This window comes from Rhinopithecus bieti, unplaced genomic scaffold (assembly GCF_001698545.2).
Source record: "Rhinopithecus bieti isolate Rb0 unplaced genomic scaffold, ASM169854v2 scaffold_1918, whole genome shotgun sequence".
NCBI lineage: Eukaryota > Metazoa > Chordata > Mammalia > Primates > Cercopithecidae > Rhinopithecus > Rhinopithecus bieti.
Genome location: NW_016803680.1, coordinates 206,889 through 224,580, shown reverse-complemented (window position 1 = coordinate 224,580; position 17,692 = coordinate 206,889). Strand labels below are relative to the sequence as shown.

The window sequence follows — 17,692 nt, the reverse complement described above, 5'->3', positions numbered from 1 at the left end:
AAAATAAAAGTATAAAATAAATACAATTTACATTAATGAACATTCCACTCAAAGTAAAATAAGCAAATGTATAAATAAAAATCCATCAAAAGCACAAAATAGTGTCTGGCACTTGTATGAGAAAAAGCTATGAACACCAAAAAAATGTGTAAAACATACGCTTTTATCTTTAAATTAAAAACACACTCAAGTTTCTCATCCTTCCTCTAAAGCTAGTTTTAACTGTCTCCAAAACATACTATTTGTTTTAACTAATTTGCATTACCCACACAAAAAGTGCACAAAACTGTTAGCATGTTTCTTACTGGAGAGACCCACAATGCTATGAATAAGCTGTATCCTGAGTTTTCAGAATGATAAAGCACAGTTTATCATATTAAGAAGACAATTTGATACTTTGCCTATAAATTTAAAAAAATGGGTAACTTGGACTTTTTTTGACCATCTTCTAATTTTCTGGTTCACTCACTGGATACATGATACATCTCAATAAAGAAAATCAAGTTCACACCCAGGGTGGCTTATTATTTCTGTCTATAGCTGGATGTCAAAGTTAAATTTAAAATGGCACAGAAAATTGGAGAAAACAATCTTCACCTCTGTATTCTTAAAAGGATATTAAGAATATATACAGGCTGCATTTTCAAAATACCAGTATCTCTTTAAAATTTAAATTAGATTAAATATACACTATCCCAATTTTATGTGAAAAGCACAAAGCCCTTTTTGGAAATGGTATGATAAATTAATAGTGACATTCTCTCTCATGAAGTCACGTTTTCTTGGTAGCATTTGTTGGTTGATACTTTTTTTATTTGAGATAGAGTCTCACTGTTACCCAGGCTGGAGTGCAATGGCACAATCTCGCCTCACTGCAACCTCTGCCTCCCAGGCTCAAGCGATTCTCCTCTCTCAGCCTCCCAAGTAGCTGGAACTACAGGCATGCACCACCATGCCCGACTAATTTTTGTATTTTTAGTACAGATGGGGTTTCCCCATGTTTGGTCAGGCTGGTCTCAAACTCCAGACCTCAGGTGATCCACCCGCCTTGGCCTCCCAAAGTGCTGGGATTACAGGCGTGAGCCACCTTGCCCGGCCAGTTGATACTTTTAATGGATATGTTAGTGATGAAAAATCTTAAACATGGGTGTCTTCAAGCAATGCAGAATTTTAACCAGGCAATATTCTTATCTTGAAATCTGGATTTATTATTATATAGCCCTTTATTCTCTCCTAAATCAAGCATGCTAGAAAAAACAGACTATGAAGAACAAAATATACAGACTAAATAGAAAATATAACTGCATGCAACATATTATTATTTTACAGAAATGGATGTAATAATGCATTCCCAAGAGCTACATTCAAGAAGATTGTGCTGTCTTCCCCAAATTTGTTACCCGTCACAGAAAGATCTTATAACCTAGTACAAATGTTTCTAACAGTACTGGGGTAACAAACGTGAAGCCTAATATTTCTGTAAGACAACTAGTTGTTCACAGGAATGTATGTTTCTGACCAAAATGGTGATCCACATTAACTTCTATAGTAGATTTTAGTGGACCACAATTGGCTACATGGTTATACTATAAGTCAAAGAATGTGGAGTTTGAGCGGTTAATCCAAGTTTTTAAAGTTATAAAATGAGGGAAAGGCATTCTTCTGCAATAAGTTTCCTTTGAATCAAACTCAAAAATCACTATGCAGAGATGAATGAAATTTATGTTTTAGAACTTATTTATAATTTGTCTTATCTTTTCAATATTCTGTAAAAGTAAACCCAAACATCCTTGATGTTTACAAAAAGGGTCTCTGTAGACATCTGGGCATATAAAACAAACTTAGGTTTGTATAGGTAAGCACAGAGATGATGCAATTACTAAACACTAATTTGTCTTCACCCAAACTTATTATTAAGAGAAAAATAGGGGCGTGGAGCAGGAATTACCAAACTGACCGAATGATCCAGATAAGTGCTCAGCCTTCTGATATCACTTTGTCTGTGTAAACTGAGTCCAAGGTTAAATAAAGTCTTGGGCAGGGAAAATAACATGGATAATAATCCTCCCCTAGTTTTATCCTAATGAATGTTGTCTTCTTAAATTGTCGCAACATTTGGCCGCTTTCTTTGGATTTTTCCTGCATATACTCCTAAAAATAGAGCAAAATTAGTATTACTTTTCAATGGTAGGTTTTCTATAATGATACAATTTAATGAGTTTTTACTCTGGAACAAACACTGAGCTAGGCAATATACATTATCATATTTAATCATTATATGAATCATCCTGAGGTAGAAATTGTTATGACCATTTTAAGTCTAATAAAACCAAGGCATAGGAGAGCACTTGCCTAAGGAACGGAGCTAGAAGAACTCTGATAACCTAATTCCACCTGATGTGTTATTTTACTTAACCATTTTGCATGACCACCTCCTACTCTGCTTTGATTAGTGGTTTCTGAATTTCACTATATAAACTCTAGTCAAGCACAAAACATCAAATAAAGAAATGTGTTTTAAAACTAAGTCAAAAATCACGATAAAATCAGAGATTGCAATTTAGGTTTGTAAAACTATAAATGCTTTGCAGCGTACTTTAACATTTTAGAATTCTAATTCAGTCTAAGAGTATGATATTCTATCATAACAAAAATTAGTTTTCTATAAATTGCTTAACAAAGAATTTGCCTCTGTTTAGAGTAAATCAAAACATAATTTCAAATTTGTTTAAAACATAATTCAGACCATTAAAACTATAAGCAGGAAAGAGTAATATTTTAAAAAGCGACAATGGATTCCTGTGTTCAGATTCGTAGTTAGCATTTTAACCAGCCAGTATCCCAGACTCTCAGTTTATATAAAAGAATACAATTCTGTCTAGACAAGGTGGCTCACACCTGTAATCCCAGAGCTCTGGGAGGCCGAGGTGGGCGGATCACCTGAGGTCAGGCATTTGAGACTGGCCTGGCCAGTATGGTAAAACCCCATCTCTACTAAAAACACAAGAAATTAGCTGGGCATGGTGGCACGCGCCTGTAATTCCAGCTACTCAGGGGGCTGAGGCAGGAGAATGGCTTGAACCAGGGAGGCAGAGGTTGCAGTGAGCCAAGATCACACCACTGCACTCCAGCCTGGGCAACAGAACAAGACTCTGTCTCAAAACAAAAACAAAAACAAAAAAAGAATACAATTCTTTAGTCTCTTTCTATTGTGTAAATATGCCCTCGTGTGTAAGTAAATCTTTAAAAAACAACAGCAACAGATTTTTGTACTTGTTTAGATACATATTAATTTACATGTTAATTCAAGGGTTAAGTTCATTTGTATTAATAATTATGTTTCAATACAATTAAACCTCAATAGTTCAAAATAATGAACTTCATTGTATGTTACTAACTTCAATGACTGCCTATATACATCCTTTATACTGTTGAGTATTGCTGAATAAAAACAGTACTTGCTATTTTGCTTATAAGTTCACAAGTGACAAATAGTGGAGATGAAATGCATGAGAAAAGAACATGGAGAGTAGTCACTGTGGTAAATTGGTATCAGGCAAAACAATACTAATTCCTCAATGATTTTCCAACTTGCTAAGTTTCAGTGCAATATAGAATATAAACATGAGAAAAATAGAAAATGTCTTAAAATTCTACAGGTCTGGTGTTTGGTCTGAGTCCTTTCAAATGGTTATCTTTCAAACTAGCTTATTCTGACTGCCTCTGGAGTAAGCAGTATCTTCAGCTATGTAATCCTTTAAGACAATTCCATCAATTGTCACTCACAATGATTTCCAAAGATGACCTTTTAAATTATCCTATGTGTGACACTATAAATTATATTCACTACATACATACAAAAGGTCAGCCATCATTTCAAAGTTATGATCAATAGCTTGTTTCCTCCTAATTTGAAGGAAATCACTTAGTAATAAAAGCTCTAAAATTTGCCTAATTGTATATTAATGGAAAGATTAGAATTGATTAAAGATTAAATCTTCAATGCCTGGTGATTAATTTAGGTTTCTTGTAAATGTCTAGAAAGCAGTATAGTTAAAGCACAACAATTGGAAAGTAGTTTTAAATGGATCACATAATTTTTAAGTGAGCTTAATCAAAGTATCTTAACAAAGATACCTAAAAAATATTACAGCATTTGGTTAAGAGCTTTGAATTAGCTCAAGAATGAGTTTGTCTTCTCGCCACCATAAACAGAATTTTAAAACACAGTTTTTAGTTTAGCTCGTACTCCTCAAATAATGAACATGAGGAGAGATTTAGCTCAAGCCTCGGACTGAGCAAAATATGAAGCCCTCCTCCCACTGGCATATTCACATGTGATCTTATAGTCTGAGGGAGAAAGTTTTATCCCCTTATGTGCAGACACACTTCCCCAAGCTGAACAGACAATGCACAGACTTAGCACCAGAGATGATCATTATCTTTTATTCATTAAATAAAAAGATTTTCTGAATTAAGCATGGCAAATTCTACAATTTTTTCAGAATGAAAAATACATGGTGCTTTCCATAGAAACATTATAGAAATCAAGACTGGAATCACACTTTTACTAAGACTTCCTGACTGCCATACAATGCTAAGACCAAAAAACACTAATAAGATGACCATGAATATGCCAAAATTATGGTGGCAAGGAAAGACAATCTATTCAACTTCTGTGGCCTGAGTTATGGGGCAGCTTGTGCACTTCCTTCTATTGAATGGGCTTCAGTAATTCATTTTCTACAAACCTGAAACAGGCACTCTGTTAGGCACTCTGCTCTGTGAAGGCTTCTGTCTATTTTGCACAACCCCCTTCACTGATGTCTTAGGGGTTCTAATTGAATATAAAAAAATTAATAAGTCACTGGCATTAAGGTCTAAATGTTCAAAATTCAAAGAAAGCAATCACATTGCATCAACTGTCCAAAGCACAAATAAGCTTGAAAAGAACTGAAGTCTCATGCATGCGCACAGTAAGGAAAGCTAAACTCTGGCTTCAGCAGGAGACTATAAGCATGAGTCACATTCTGTTGGAGAATCACTTCGGTGATGCTGAACTTACTATATGGATATTTAAAATACTTTATGAGTAAAATGGTATGAAATGAAAAGTAAAAACATGCCAACATAAGACAGTAATTAGAATACACAACAGTACACCAAGAGGGTTACATTTGAAGACAAAACTTTAAAATATCTTTCCCAATGCTATAAAGAAAAAAATCCCATTTGAAAAACCATTATCCTTTATGTAAAGAACACTAGATTTATTTTTCCCTCTCAAATCTAATCTTGGTTTCCGTAGTTTTCAATACCCGTGGTGTGGCATTCTTACCCTTGTCTACTAAGTAGCCTATGAACAGGTGCATTCTGTCCTTGGTTTGGCTGAAGGACTCTGTTGACAAATTAAATAAAAAATTAATTTAAAAGGATAAATTCCATTTTTTCCCATTTTCTTTCAACGGATGAAAGATGATGATCATAAGGTAAAAGTCAACTATGCAACATGGCCTATATATTACCAGAAAGCAGAGCAAATCGACTAAAGCATATTAATATGATACTTACATTTTGCTCACTAAGAGTCCAAACCTTAGGTTTTTATCAGCAAAGAAATGTCCAACATATAGACTAACCCTTGTGCTTGTAGATAATTTTCTTATACATATACTTTACAAAAGTTAACTTTTCCTTTCAAACCAGTGAGAGAAGAAAGTATCACTCTCATTTTACAGGAGTAAAAAACAGGTCAGAAATAATAAAGTTCACTTTTTAGCTTTCATTATTTTTTATTTATTTATTTATTTATTTTGAGATGGGTCTTATTTACTATGTTACCCCGACTGGTTTGAACCCCTGGGCTTAAGCTATCCTCCTGCCTCAGCCTCCCGAGTAGCTGGGATCATAGAAGCATGCCACTGCACCCAGTTTAAGTTAGTTTTTCTTTTTGAGACGGAGTCTTGCTCTATCGCCCAGGATGGAGTACAGTGGTGCAGTCTCAGCTCGCTGCAACCTCCGCCTCCTGGGTTCAAGCAATTCTCCTGCCTCAGCCTCCTGAGCAGCTGAGATTACAGGCACGTGCCACCATACCCGGCTTTTTGTATTTTATTTTTGTATTTTTACTAGAGACAGGGTTTCACCATCTTGACCTGGCTGGTCTTGAACTCCTGACCTCGTGATCCACCCACCTCAGCCTCCCAGAGTGCTGGGATAACAGGCATGAGCCACCGCGCCCGGCCCAGCTTAAGTTAGCTTTCTAAGGTTTTTAAGTAAGTATCAAAGATCCTCTGGACTGTGCAACTGAACTCAAGACATATCACGCTCAAAATTTCTACCAGAGATAGCATGTCCTACAAAAGCTCCAGATACATCTGGTCTGACATGTGACCAGGTATATGGCCAGGTATTCATATGAATCTTGAGCCTGAGGACCACCCCCCACCCAATTCAGCAAGAAGTGATCTACTGATGTCAAGAAGAACAAAGTCAACAAAATGAAATTTGGGATTTAAATTTTTTTTTTGAGATAGAGTTTCACTCTTGTTGCCCAGGCTGGAGTGCAATGGCACGATCTTGGCTCACTGCAACCTCTGCCTCCCGGGTTCAAGCAATTCTCCTGCCTCAGCCTCTTGAGTAGCTGGGATTGCAGGCATGTGCCACCATGCCCAGCAAATTTTGTATTTTTAGTAGAGATGGGGTTTTCCATGTTGGTCAGGCTGATCTCAAACTCCCGACCTCAGGTGATCCATCCGCCTTGGCTTCCCAAAGTGCTGGGATTACAGGCATGAGCCACTGTGCCCAGCCAATTTTTTTTTTCTATAAAAAACAAAAAGCCTCTCATTAAGACTAAGTGATTTTTTCTCACCTTGTTTCAGAAGGATTTTGTTTAACCAGAAATTTCTTATTTGGCATTCCCATTTCAGCAGCTCTAACACAATATAAAAATAAGGACATCATATATTTAGAGAAGGGAGGAAAACATGCTTACAAATGTAATACAAGAGACAGAAACAAATCATCATTTAGAAGCTGGTGTACTACTGGAAGACCTGTACTAAGCATATTAAAGACTCCATTCAAGAAAGAAGAATTTTTTTAAAAGTTACTAAGATATTTTCCCATTGTCTTTATTCCCCAGAAACCTTTAGGGCATCAGAAAAGCATATATTTAGTCACTGAATATAAAGATTAACTGTTTTAAGATTGATCAACTATCAGTTATGAGTTGAATGTTGTCAAATTTAGTAAATAAATTCATCTAAGATGAAATGAGATTTTAGCACCTGATTTTAATAAATTTTTTTATATAAAGGGGATTTCTATCAGCTCAACTGCAGAAAAATTAACCCTTATTTCTAAATTTAAATATGCAAATAGACCAACAGATGACTACAATTAATTGGTTTGATAACTAACATGACGTGATACAAAAAACTTACTTCATGTATTTCTTCCTATCAAGAGACTTCTGTGTTGCAGCTGAAAGAGCCACTCGTGGACTTTTCATTTTATCCTTTAATATACAAAAGTAATGTCAAACTCTACTGGTACCAATTAATACTACTATATTATAATACAGAATGATCCCAAACTGCCTGGAAAAGCTTCTCTCCACTAACATTTTAATTTAGTTAAATCATCTTGTTTTGTATTTTTGAAGCAGTCTAATTCTAAGAATTAAATAATTAGAATTATGTAAATTTTGCTTGCTTTTCCTTTGCCAATTACACTAATTGATTCAAATCACAAACTCTGATATACTTCAAATTAATTTGGAGCCTGTTTTCTAACTCAGACTTCAAAAAAAGTAAAACCCACGTTATAACTGAATTCAAGAAAATTCAATAAGGAGCAGCTGATAGACTGTATAAGCCATCTGAGAAAAACATTCAAAGCTTCAACTCTAAAATCCAATCAGAAAACAATATGCAATTCTTAAATTATGTAATTCTTTTAAATCTATCTACAGATTTAAATGTTGCTAGTAATTCCAGGAATTACTTGTGGTTAAGAATTATCAGAAAGGTGCTGAAGTCAACCAAAAATGACATTTAATATCAATTACCCTAAACCCAGAAGAACTCTATTCATTAGAAATCATATAACATACCATTTGCCTGAGCATTTTCTCTTTGCGAACGTCTCGATCATGATGTAGAATAGACATTCTTTCAGCTGCATCCATTACAAAGAATATGTCATGAATACCATACAGGGCAGCTCGCAACTAGACACAAGAAAAGAAAATATTGTATACATTTAAATGATGAGGTCAGAGTTCAGGAATACTATATACCATGTACACTTACTTATAGAAAAAGGTTAAAATAATTTTCATTGAAACCTATTTTCAGTAATTAAATTAAAAAGGAGAAATATAATATGTCCATGTCTTAAAAGCCTTCAGGATCCACGTATTTACCTGAGCTAACACTCTTTCCTGAAGTGAAGCATCTTGAGCTGAAACAACGCCTCTCTTTAATGGTGCTTCTGACTGAAAACTTCTTATGAATTCCATAGTATCCTGAAAAAAGAAATGCTCCTTCAAACATATTTTTCTAGAAAGATTTGTGATCACTGGAGTTTCCTTTTTTCTTTTTCTCAGTCAATCCAAAATTACTGTCTTTCCTCAGGAATCCCTCAGATACCAAAATCCAAGGATGCTGGAGTCCCTTATACAAAATGGTTATCTGCATATAACCTAAGCACATCTCCCATGTACTTTAAATCATCTCTAGATTAGTTAAAATACTTAATAAACATACATGCTACATAAATAGTTGTTATATTGTTTAGGAAATAATGACAAGAAAAAACGTCTGTACGTGTTCAGTACAGACACAACCATCATTTGTTTTTTCTGAATTATTTTTGATCCATGGTTGGTGGAATCCACAGATGTGGAACCCAGAGATAGAGGGCCAACTGTACTAAGAACGTAAATAAAACTGTTACTTATTAGAAGTCAAACACCACTCACTTTCAAGCAAGAGAAATACACAAAAACTGCTTCATTTACATGTTATTCATAATATTATCTGAGTAAGATTAACAATTATTAGGGGAACCAGCCCCCAATATTTCAACGTAGATTCTTTCTATTTTTCATAAGTGTTGGCTGGCTGAGAAATAAAGAGAAAGAATACAAAGAGAGGAATTTGACCGCTGGGCCTCCAGGGGTTACATCACATATCAGTAGAACCGTGATGCCCACCTGAGCCTTAAAGCCAGCAAGTTTTATTAAGGATTTCAAAAGGGGAGGGGGTGCAAGAACAAGGAGTAGGTCACAAAGATCACATGTTTCAAAGGGCAAAAAGGAGAACAAAGATCACACGCTTCTGAGGAAACAGGACAATGGCAAAATCAGAAACTACTGATAAGGGTCTATGTTCAGCTGTGCACATATTGTACTGATAAACATCTTAAACAAAAGAAAACAGGGTTCGAGAGCAGAGAACTGGTCTGACCACAAATTTACCAGGGTGGAGTTTCCCAATCCTAGTAAGCCTGAGGGTACTGCAGTAGACCAGGGCGTATTTCAGTCCTTATCTCAACTGCATAAGACAGACACTCCCAGAGCAGCCGTTTATAGACCTCCCCCGAGGAATGCATTCCTTCCCCAGGGTATTAATTATTAATATTCCTTGTTAGGAAAAGAATTTAGCGATATCTTCCCTACTTGCACGTCCGTCTACAGGGTCTCTGCAAGAAGAAAAATACAGCTCTGTTTTGCCCAACCCCATAGGCAGTCAGACCTTATGGTTGTCTTCCCTAGTTCCTAGAAAATCACTGTTATTCTGTTCTTTTTCAAGGTACACTGATTTCATATTGCTCAAACACACATTTTACAATCAATTTGTACAGTTAACACAATAGTGGTCCTGAGGTGACATATATCCTCAGCTTATGAAGATAACAGGATTACGAGATTAAAGACAGGCATAAGAAATTATAAAAGTATTAATTTTGGAAACTGATAAATGTCCATATTAAAATGAAATCTTCACAATTTATGTTCAGAGATTGAAGTAAATACAGGCATAAGAAATTATAAAAGTATTATTTGGGAATTGATATATGTCCATATTAAAATGAAATCTTCACAATTTATATTCCTCTGCTGCGGCTCCAGCCAGTCCCTCTGTTCGGGGTCTCTGACTTCCCCTAACAAACAAACAGACTTCTAAAACTGCCTATATTACAGTGACTAAAAAGTGTTTAAGTTCTGAACTAATCTGTTAGCTCAGCTGTCACAAGACTGATAGAAACTAAGACAGAAGTAAAATACAAACAATTTACAGGAATCTTACTTTTACAGTTTGTCGAAGTTGCTTCAGCTTATCTGTCTGCATAAGTCTACGAGTAAGAAATCCTTTTGCCACTGCAGTTATTTTGTTAAATTTTGCTTGTATTTCCGGACTAAAAACCTAGGAGAAAGAAGATAGACACAATGTTTATTGGTGTTCATTTATACAGTCTAAGATAATATAGCTTTTAAGAAAAGATAAATAGATAGATGGACATGTATCATTAAGTTTACTCACTTGAGACCATCTAGTTTTGGCTCTTCCAAAAGGCCTTGTTACTGACAGTTTAGTCAAGCCACTAGTTGATGATCCCCAGAGGTAGAATGGTGCTTCGTTTGCAGAAACAAAGCTATACTGCAGGGCAGAATTTGTGAAACCTAGAGAAACATACATATAGTATTATACTTGATGTCATATAATTAGAATACAAAGAACATCCCAATAAACACTTGTGACACTCATTAATAGCAATTGCCTCCAAAACTGACCCACCTGCCGACTTAAAATATTTATGGACTTTAAAGCTTATGTACCAGATGGATCTTTTCAACACAGTGTCTCAGGACAATTGAGATATGAAGATAAGCTCTTTAAAGGGACTAGGGAATTAGAGGTAATTCAAGATCACTCAGGAGAGAGCAAATTGTTTTCACTCGAAGTATATCACCTGCTGCATGAATGATCAGACTGGGCTCTGAGCCGAATTTCCTGATATTTTCCTAGCAAAGGTATTCTTTGCCCACAAACTGCTCACAAGTCTTTGATCTCCTATCTTGTCATTTTTCACTGGTTACTAAGCAGCTGGCGAAGAGGGTTGGACATGGAATCATTTGAAAACAGGAGATATAATCTTATAGTGTGCCAAATAAATATCTTACTGTAGGATCATTTTCCCAAATGCAAAAGGATTTTTAAATATTTACCAGAACTATTTGAATTTGAAGTATGGAGTGAGTCCGCTTGAGACAGCATTGTTTCCAGCAAACTAGAGTCACTTATTTTTCTCCATTCTAATTCCACTGCACTGTTAATGTCCAACTCAGAGGCTTCCGCTGTCATTGCCTTCTTCTCTTTTAACATTTTCTCCTGCTCTTCTATTTCCTATAGATGAACAGTTTATTGTAACATGCTAAACCTTTTAATTATGTCCCAAAATGATATCATTTTAGGCTTAGCCAAAAGTACATGTAATTATCAGCAATTATTATTTCAAGTTTTTCTTCCTCAAATTATCCCTCCTTCTTTCTCCCTTCCCTTACCTTCTCTCTCCTTCCTTCCTTCTTTCCTTCCTTCCTTCCTCCCTCCCTCCCTCCCTCTTTTCTTTTCCTTACTCTCTCTCTCTCTGTCTCTCTCTTTCTCTCTCTCATTTTGAGAAAAGGAATCTCACTCTGTCCCCCATGCTGGAGCACAGTAGCACAATCTCGGTTCACGGCAATCTCCACCTTGAGGGTTCAAGTGATTCTCCTGCCTCAGTTTTCCAAGTAGCTAGGACTACAGGTGTGCACCACCATTTTGTATTTTTTAGTAGGGACAGGATTTCACTATATGTTGGCCAGGCTGGTCTCAAACTCCTGACCTCAGGTGATCCACCCACCTTGGCCTCCCAAAGTGCTGGGATTACAGGCATGAGCCACGGCGCCCAGTCTATAATGTATTTTAATATGTGATAATGTATAAATTATTAATAACTATAATAATATTATAACAAGTGTCATTCTTTTTTTTCTTTTTACAGAGACAGGGTCTCCCTCTGTTGCCCAGGCTGGAGTGCAGTGGCTACACAAAGGCGAAATCATAGCTCACTGCAGCCTTGAATCTCTGGGCTCAAGTGATCCTCCCACCTCAGCCTCCTACATAGCTGGGACTACAGGCTCATGACACCATGCCCAGCACAACTGTCATTTTTATGATATAACTCTTGCAGAATGTGTACTTTAGCACCTATTTATAAAATACCTTTTGAAAATATTAAGCTTTAAATCAAGGATTCAATAAAATATCCGATAAATTATGCAGTTACTTTTAAATAAGGATCTAAATATCAAACTTCACATTTTGACAAAAAATACCATTCATGTATCAAAATGACTCCCTTACCATAAGACATATGGAGGAAAAAATTACAAGTATTCTATACATGACCAAAATTCATAGGTATCCTTGGCTAAATTTCACTTACCAGTTGTATCTCCCCCCACATTCCTCACCTTTTGCAGTCTTTCTTGTTCCCTTTCCTGCTCAGCTATGAGTAGTGATAACTGCTGAGCGTGCTGTTCTTCTAGTCTCTTCCGCATTTCTTCAAAAGCTAGCATCTTGCTTTTTAGTAACTCCTCGCTTTCTGAAAAGAAACATGTCTCCTCAATTTAGAAAATTCACTACAAGTCTAATGTCCGATATTTTATACCATTCAATTTAAATTATCCTTCTGACAGAGAGTATTCCTGGATCTGACATAATACAATCAAGATATAGCTGGGTCTCCGCTTTGAACCACATTCACATTTTCCACTCCTTTTATTTCATGATACTCAGTAAAGTAAGACCTGTATTGCATCACCTTTACCCACTCATTCAACAGATCCCATCCTGATCTGAAACGACAGACCCAGGACTATACATTCAGACAAGATTCTCCTGACTCTACTTAACTTTCAGATATGGTTCTCAACTGCATCCCACCACCATTTTTTTTTTTGACACTTGTCCTCCAGGGTCTCTGGTATTGTAGCTTGTAGTTTTGTCTTGTTTTGATTTTCCAAGAAAGTGTTTCTTTGATGGTATAAAGCTTTCTCAGCTTGAGGTTTCAAAAAGGACTGGACAAGAAAATTCCAGATATTTTAGTTACTAATTAAGAGAAAACATTATGACAATACAAGCTTCCTACGTAGAAGGTGGTAAGACATGTTGAAATGTACAAATACCAAGTATGGGCCGAGCGTGGTGGCTCACATCTGTAATCCCAGCACTTTGGGAGGCCGAGGCAGGTGGATCACTTGAGATCAGGAGTTTGAGACCAGCATGACCAACGTGGTGAGACCTGATCTTTACCAAAAAAATACAAAATTGGCCAGGTATGGTGGCGCATGCCTATAACCTCAGCTACTTGGGAGGCTGAGGCAGGAGAATCGCTTGAACCTGGGAGGCAGATGCTGCAGTGAGCTGAGATGGCACCATTGCACTCCAGCCTGGGCAACAAGAGTGAAACTCCGTCTCAAAAAAAAAAAAGGACATTTCCACTCTGTTGGGCTTATATACTTCTGATATTCACTAAGGCAGCCTCTTGCCTTGCTATGCTGTCTACTTGGAGGATCCAAGTTGGCTCCCCAGGTAACAGTCACTGTTTTTATTAGAGCTCTTATAAAGTTGCACAGGATGGGCCAGGGCTGGTGGCTCAAACCTGTAATCCCAGCACTTTGGGAGGCCAAGGAGGGCTGATCACTTGAGCCTAGGAGTTCGAGACCAGCCTGGCCACCATGGTGAAACCCTGTCTCCACAAAAAATATAAAAATTAGCTGGGTGTGGTGGTGCAAGCCTGTAAATCCCAGATACTTGGAAGGCTGAGGCAGGAGAATCGCTTGAACCCAGACCTGCAGTGAGCTGAGATCGCACCACAGCAATTCAGCCTGGGTGACAGAGCAAGACCCTGTCTCAAAAAACTAAAAATAAAAAATAAAGTTGCACAGGTTTTAAGCAGTCTGACCCAACCCTGTATTTCCCATAAGCCCTAAGAGCTTAATTTACTTGATTTATATGTCTTCTATATCAGTGATAAAGAATTATGAACCATGACAATAAAGTAAGGAGTAATGAAGGAGAAAAACGTGCTTTAATAAATTGCTGTTAATAGATACAACAGAAAGAAACTGAAATAATTTTTATTAATAAAGAATCTCTTTTTTTTTTTTTGAGACGGAATCTGGCTCTGTCACCCAGGCTGGAGTGCAATGGTACAATCTTAGCTCACTGCAACCTCCACCTCCTGGGTTCATCCAATTCTCCTGCCTCAGCCTCCCAAGTAGCTGGGATTAAAGATGTGCACCACTACGCCCAGCTACTTTTCATATTTTTAGTAGAGACGGAGTTTCGTCATATTAGTCAGGCTAGTCTCGAACTCCTGACCTCAAGTGATCCACCCACCTCGGCCTCCCAAAGTGCTGGGATTATAGGCATGAGCAACTGCGCCAGCCTAAAGAACCATTTTCGAACCACCTATTCAGAGCCTTATTTCTGATACTTTATCTAATAATTTGATGTTAAAGTGTTTACCGAAGGGCCAACTACATGAAGATCGCACTAAAAATGAAAAAGCAAACTGAAATAAACATTAGAAACCATAGTCCAAAAGAAAGACCTCATAGTAATACAGTGAATTAAAACTGTAAGTGATGTTTCAAGCAGGACTGTTTGGGGCTAGGTGCAGTGGCTCACGCCAGCACTTTGGGAGGCTGAGGCAGGTGGATCGCTTGAGGCCAGGAGCTTGAGAGCAGCCTGGCCAACATGGCAAAACCACATCTCTGCTAAAAATATAAAAATTAGCCAGGCCAGGTGGCACGCACTTGTAATCCCAGCTACTCTGGAGGCTGAGGCACGAAAATCAATTGAATCCAGGAAGCAGAGGTTGCAGTGAGGTGAGAACCCGCCACTGCAATCCAGCCTGGTGATAGAGCAAGACTCTGTCTCAAAAAAAAAAAAAAGAACTGTTTCCTCCAATTATTAATATTCTCAATAATACCAAGTGGACTATGAAAGCTTTATCATTTAAATAAGAAGATCCATCCAGGCATGGTGGCTCACGCCTGAAATCCCAGCTACTCAGGAGGCTGAGGCATGAGAATTGCTTGAATCGGGAGGTGGAGGTGGCAGTTAGCCAAGTTTGTGCCACTGCACTCTAGCCTGGGCAACAGTGCCAGACTGTCTCAAAAAAGAAAATCCCGGCTGGGTGCTGTGGCTCACGCCTGTAATCCCAGAACTTTGGGAGGCTGAGACGGGAGGCTCACTTGAGCTCACGAATTTGAGATCAGCCTGGGCAAATGCCAGAAACCACATCTCTACAATACAAAAAATACAAAAATTAGCCGGGCATGGTGGCATGAGCCTGTAGTCCCAGCTACTTGGATGAGGTGGAAGGATGGCTTCAGCCTAGGAGGCGGTGAGCTGAAGTCATGCCACTTCACTCCAAACTGGGGTGATAAACCCAGACCTTGTCTCAAGAAAATCTTTTAGAAAGACTATCAAATGGCAATAAACTGTAGCTGACTATAAGCTTTCTAATAAGATAAAATTAAGTGCCTATATGAATAAAGACCATTTTTTTCCCCAAAAATGTCAATTTTTTTTTTTTTTTGAGATGGAGTCTCGCTCTGTCGCCCAGGCTGGAGTGCAGTGGCCGGATCTCAGGTCACTGCAAGCTCCACCTCCCAGGTTTACGCCATTCTCCGGCCTCAGCCTCCCGAGTAGCTGGGACTACAGGCGCCCGCCACCTCGCCCCGCTCGTTTTTTGTATTTTTTAGTAGAGATGGGGTCGTTTTTTGTATTTTTTAGTAGAGATGGGGTTTCACCATGTTAGCCAGGATGGTCTCGATCTCCTGACCTCGTGATCCGCCCATCTCGGCCTCCCAAAGTGCTGGGATTACAGGCTTGAGCCACCGCGCCTGGCCCAAAATGTCAATTATTAAAATAAAGGTATCATCTGCATAGCAGGTATTAAATGCTTCAAGGATTCCTTACCTTTGGAACTAGTTCCTAATATTTTATTCTTGTTAATGAAGACAGATCCCTTAGGGTATCTTTTTTCTGGCAAATGTTGCCTTTCTTGTTCAGTTATTCCGCTTGTTATGACATAAGGGCAGTTTTCTTTTTGCACACCATCAATATCCAAATCAAGTCTCCGTTTAACTTTCTCAAAACTGTTATCCAAAAATTGTTCATTTCCACAGGACACCATAGATGTGTCCATCTGCTGTCTCATATTCTGGTTTTGCATCAGTAAAGGAGAAGGGTTTTTTACATCGTAAGACTTATTCAGTTCCGTTTGCAAACTGCAGTTTTTCTCTAACATACTGGCTGGCTTGAGTCCACTCACAGTTCCAAAGTTTGGACTTGCTATACACTGACTGCTGGCATATGGTTCATGCAGTTTTGGCATCACAGCACAGGTACTGTTCATTTTGTGTGCGCCTCTCTCATCGGATGTTAACTGACCTTCCACAGTAGAAAGTCCATGAGTAACTTTATTTTCTAAATGATTTCCTGAAGATTGACATACCTGATTTGATTTACCTAAAACCACATCTTCTTTGACTTCAGATGTATTTTTGCCCACATAAACCTTGCTGGAACAAACTCCTGCTAAATCAATTGGTAACTTTGGCACAATTTCAGGCCCATTTGTTTTTTCATCAGTATCTTGAACAATTAAGTCCATTGCCTGTTCTTTTCCTTTAGGGCTTAATTCACAGGCATTTATTGGATTATTTATAAGTATATGACATGCTGATGATGTCCTGGAACGTCTTCGGTGCATTTTAGGACTCATACTTGGCTCCGGACTAGGTAATTTGGCATATGAACCTGTAAGACTTTTGATAACATTATTTTCAGTAACAAAAGTGGGAATAACTTTAAAATCAGAATTAGACTCTAGAACAGTGGAATGGCCAGTTCGTACAGGTATGTCCACTTTCGAAAAGCTAGCTAAAACTGGCATACTCATGCTGCTTGCTTGAGTGGAAGCACCTTGGAGAAGAACATTTGATTTATTAAGGCTTGGTTTGTCAGGAATAACTGAGACACAGTGTTTGCCTGTCAACTGGGCCTTCTCTTTTACACAGTCAGCCACTTTAACAGCATCATTTTCTTTGTCTAAATGACTCTCATTAACAATTCTCATCATACTACCTCTCAGACTGCGTCTAGATTGTTCTCTTTCTATATATTCCTTTGACTTTTTCATCAGATTCTGAAGACTCATTACATAGGGATCTGGGGTGACTTCTGCCAAAAGTGGTAGATCCTGTTGTTCATTTACTGAGAAGAGACCATCAGAAATAAGAGTTTCTTGTGGAGTTGCTGAAGAGGTCTTTGGAAAAGCTTCATTTTCTACATGGCTAATGTTGGAACTATCACATTGCTTTGGAGAATTAAATCCTTCTGAATCTCTAGCTAAGTCTGTTCCGTTAGTTTTACATTGGTCCTCATTATCCAATGGCAAAATCCCAGCTATCTTATCAAGCTTTGCTGCAGTAGAGTGTTTGGTATGGCTTGGAAAGCTATTTGGAACTGTAGCAGGAACATTCAAGTTTCTGACTTCTGAATTAGAGTAAACCGTTTCCATCTCCCACTGATCAAAATCACTGGCATTAGGTGCTTTTCTAACCTGAAAC

The 17,692-nt window shown here is 37.8% G+C and overlaps 1 protein-coding gene across 5 annotated transcripts in view; it reads right to left on the bottom strand.

Annotated features, from left to right (window-relative positions):
• Nucleotides 1-814: 814 nt before the first annotated feature.
• CCP110 (centriolar coiled-coil protein 110) overlaps nucleotides 815-17,692 on the bottom strand; it is a 29,896-nt gene continuing 13,018 nt past the window's right edge. For 3 of the 5 annotated variants that reach the window (XM_017849727.1, XM_017849691.1, XM_017849708.1), the window contains exons 4-15: nucleotides 16,038-17,685; nucleotides 12,518-12,648; nucleotides 11,234-11,411; nucleotides 10,548-10,687; nucleotides 10,314-10,430; nucleotides 8,426-8,527; nucleotides 8,114-8,230; nucleotides 7,443-7,516; nucleotides 6,869-6,931; nucleotides 5,339-5,398; nucleotides 4,752-4,837; nucleotides 815-2,151 (exon numbers count right to left, since the gene is read on the bottom strand). In XM_017849727.1, coding sequence (XP_017705216.1) covers nucleotides 2,099-2,151; nucleotides 4,752-4,837; nucleotides 5,339-5,398; nucleotides 6,869-6,931; nucleotides 7,443-7,516; nucleotides 8,114-8,230; nucleotides 8,426-8,527; nucleotides 10,314-10,430; nucleotides 10,548-10,687; nucleotides 11,234-11,411; nucleotides 12,518-12,648; nucleotides 16,038-17,685 — 2,769 coding nt within the window. In that variant the 3' untranslated portion in view covers nucleotides 815-2,098. The remainder of the gene's footprint in view (nucleotides 2,152-4,751; nucleotides 4,838-5,338; nucleotides 5,399-6,868; nucleotides 6,932-7,442; nucleotides 7,517-8,113; nucleotides 8,231-8,425; nucleotides 8,528-10,313; nucleotides 10,431-10,547; nucleotides 10,688-11,233; nucleotides 11,412-12,517; nucleotides 12,649-16,037; nucleotides 17,686-17,692) is intronic. The other 2 variants (XM_017849699.1, XM_017849717.1) reach the window with 2 other exon arrangements.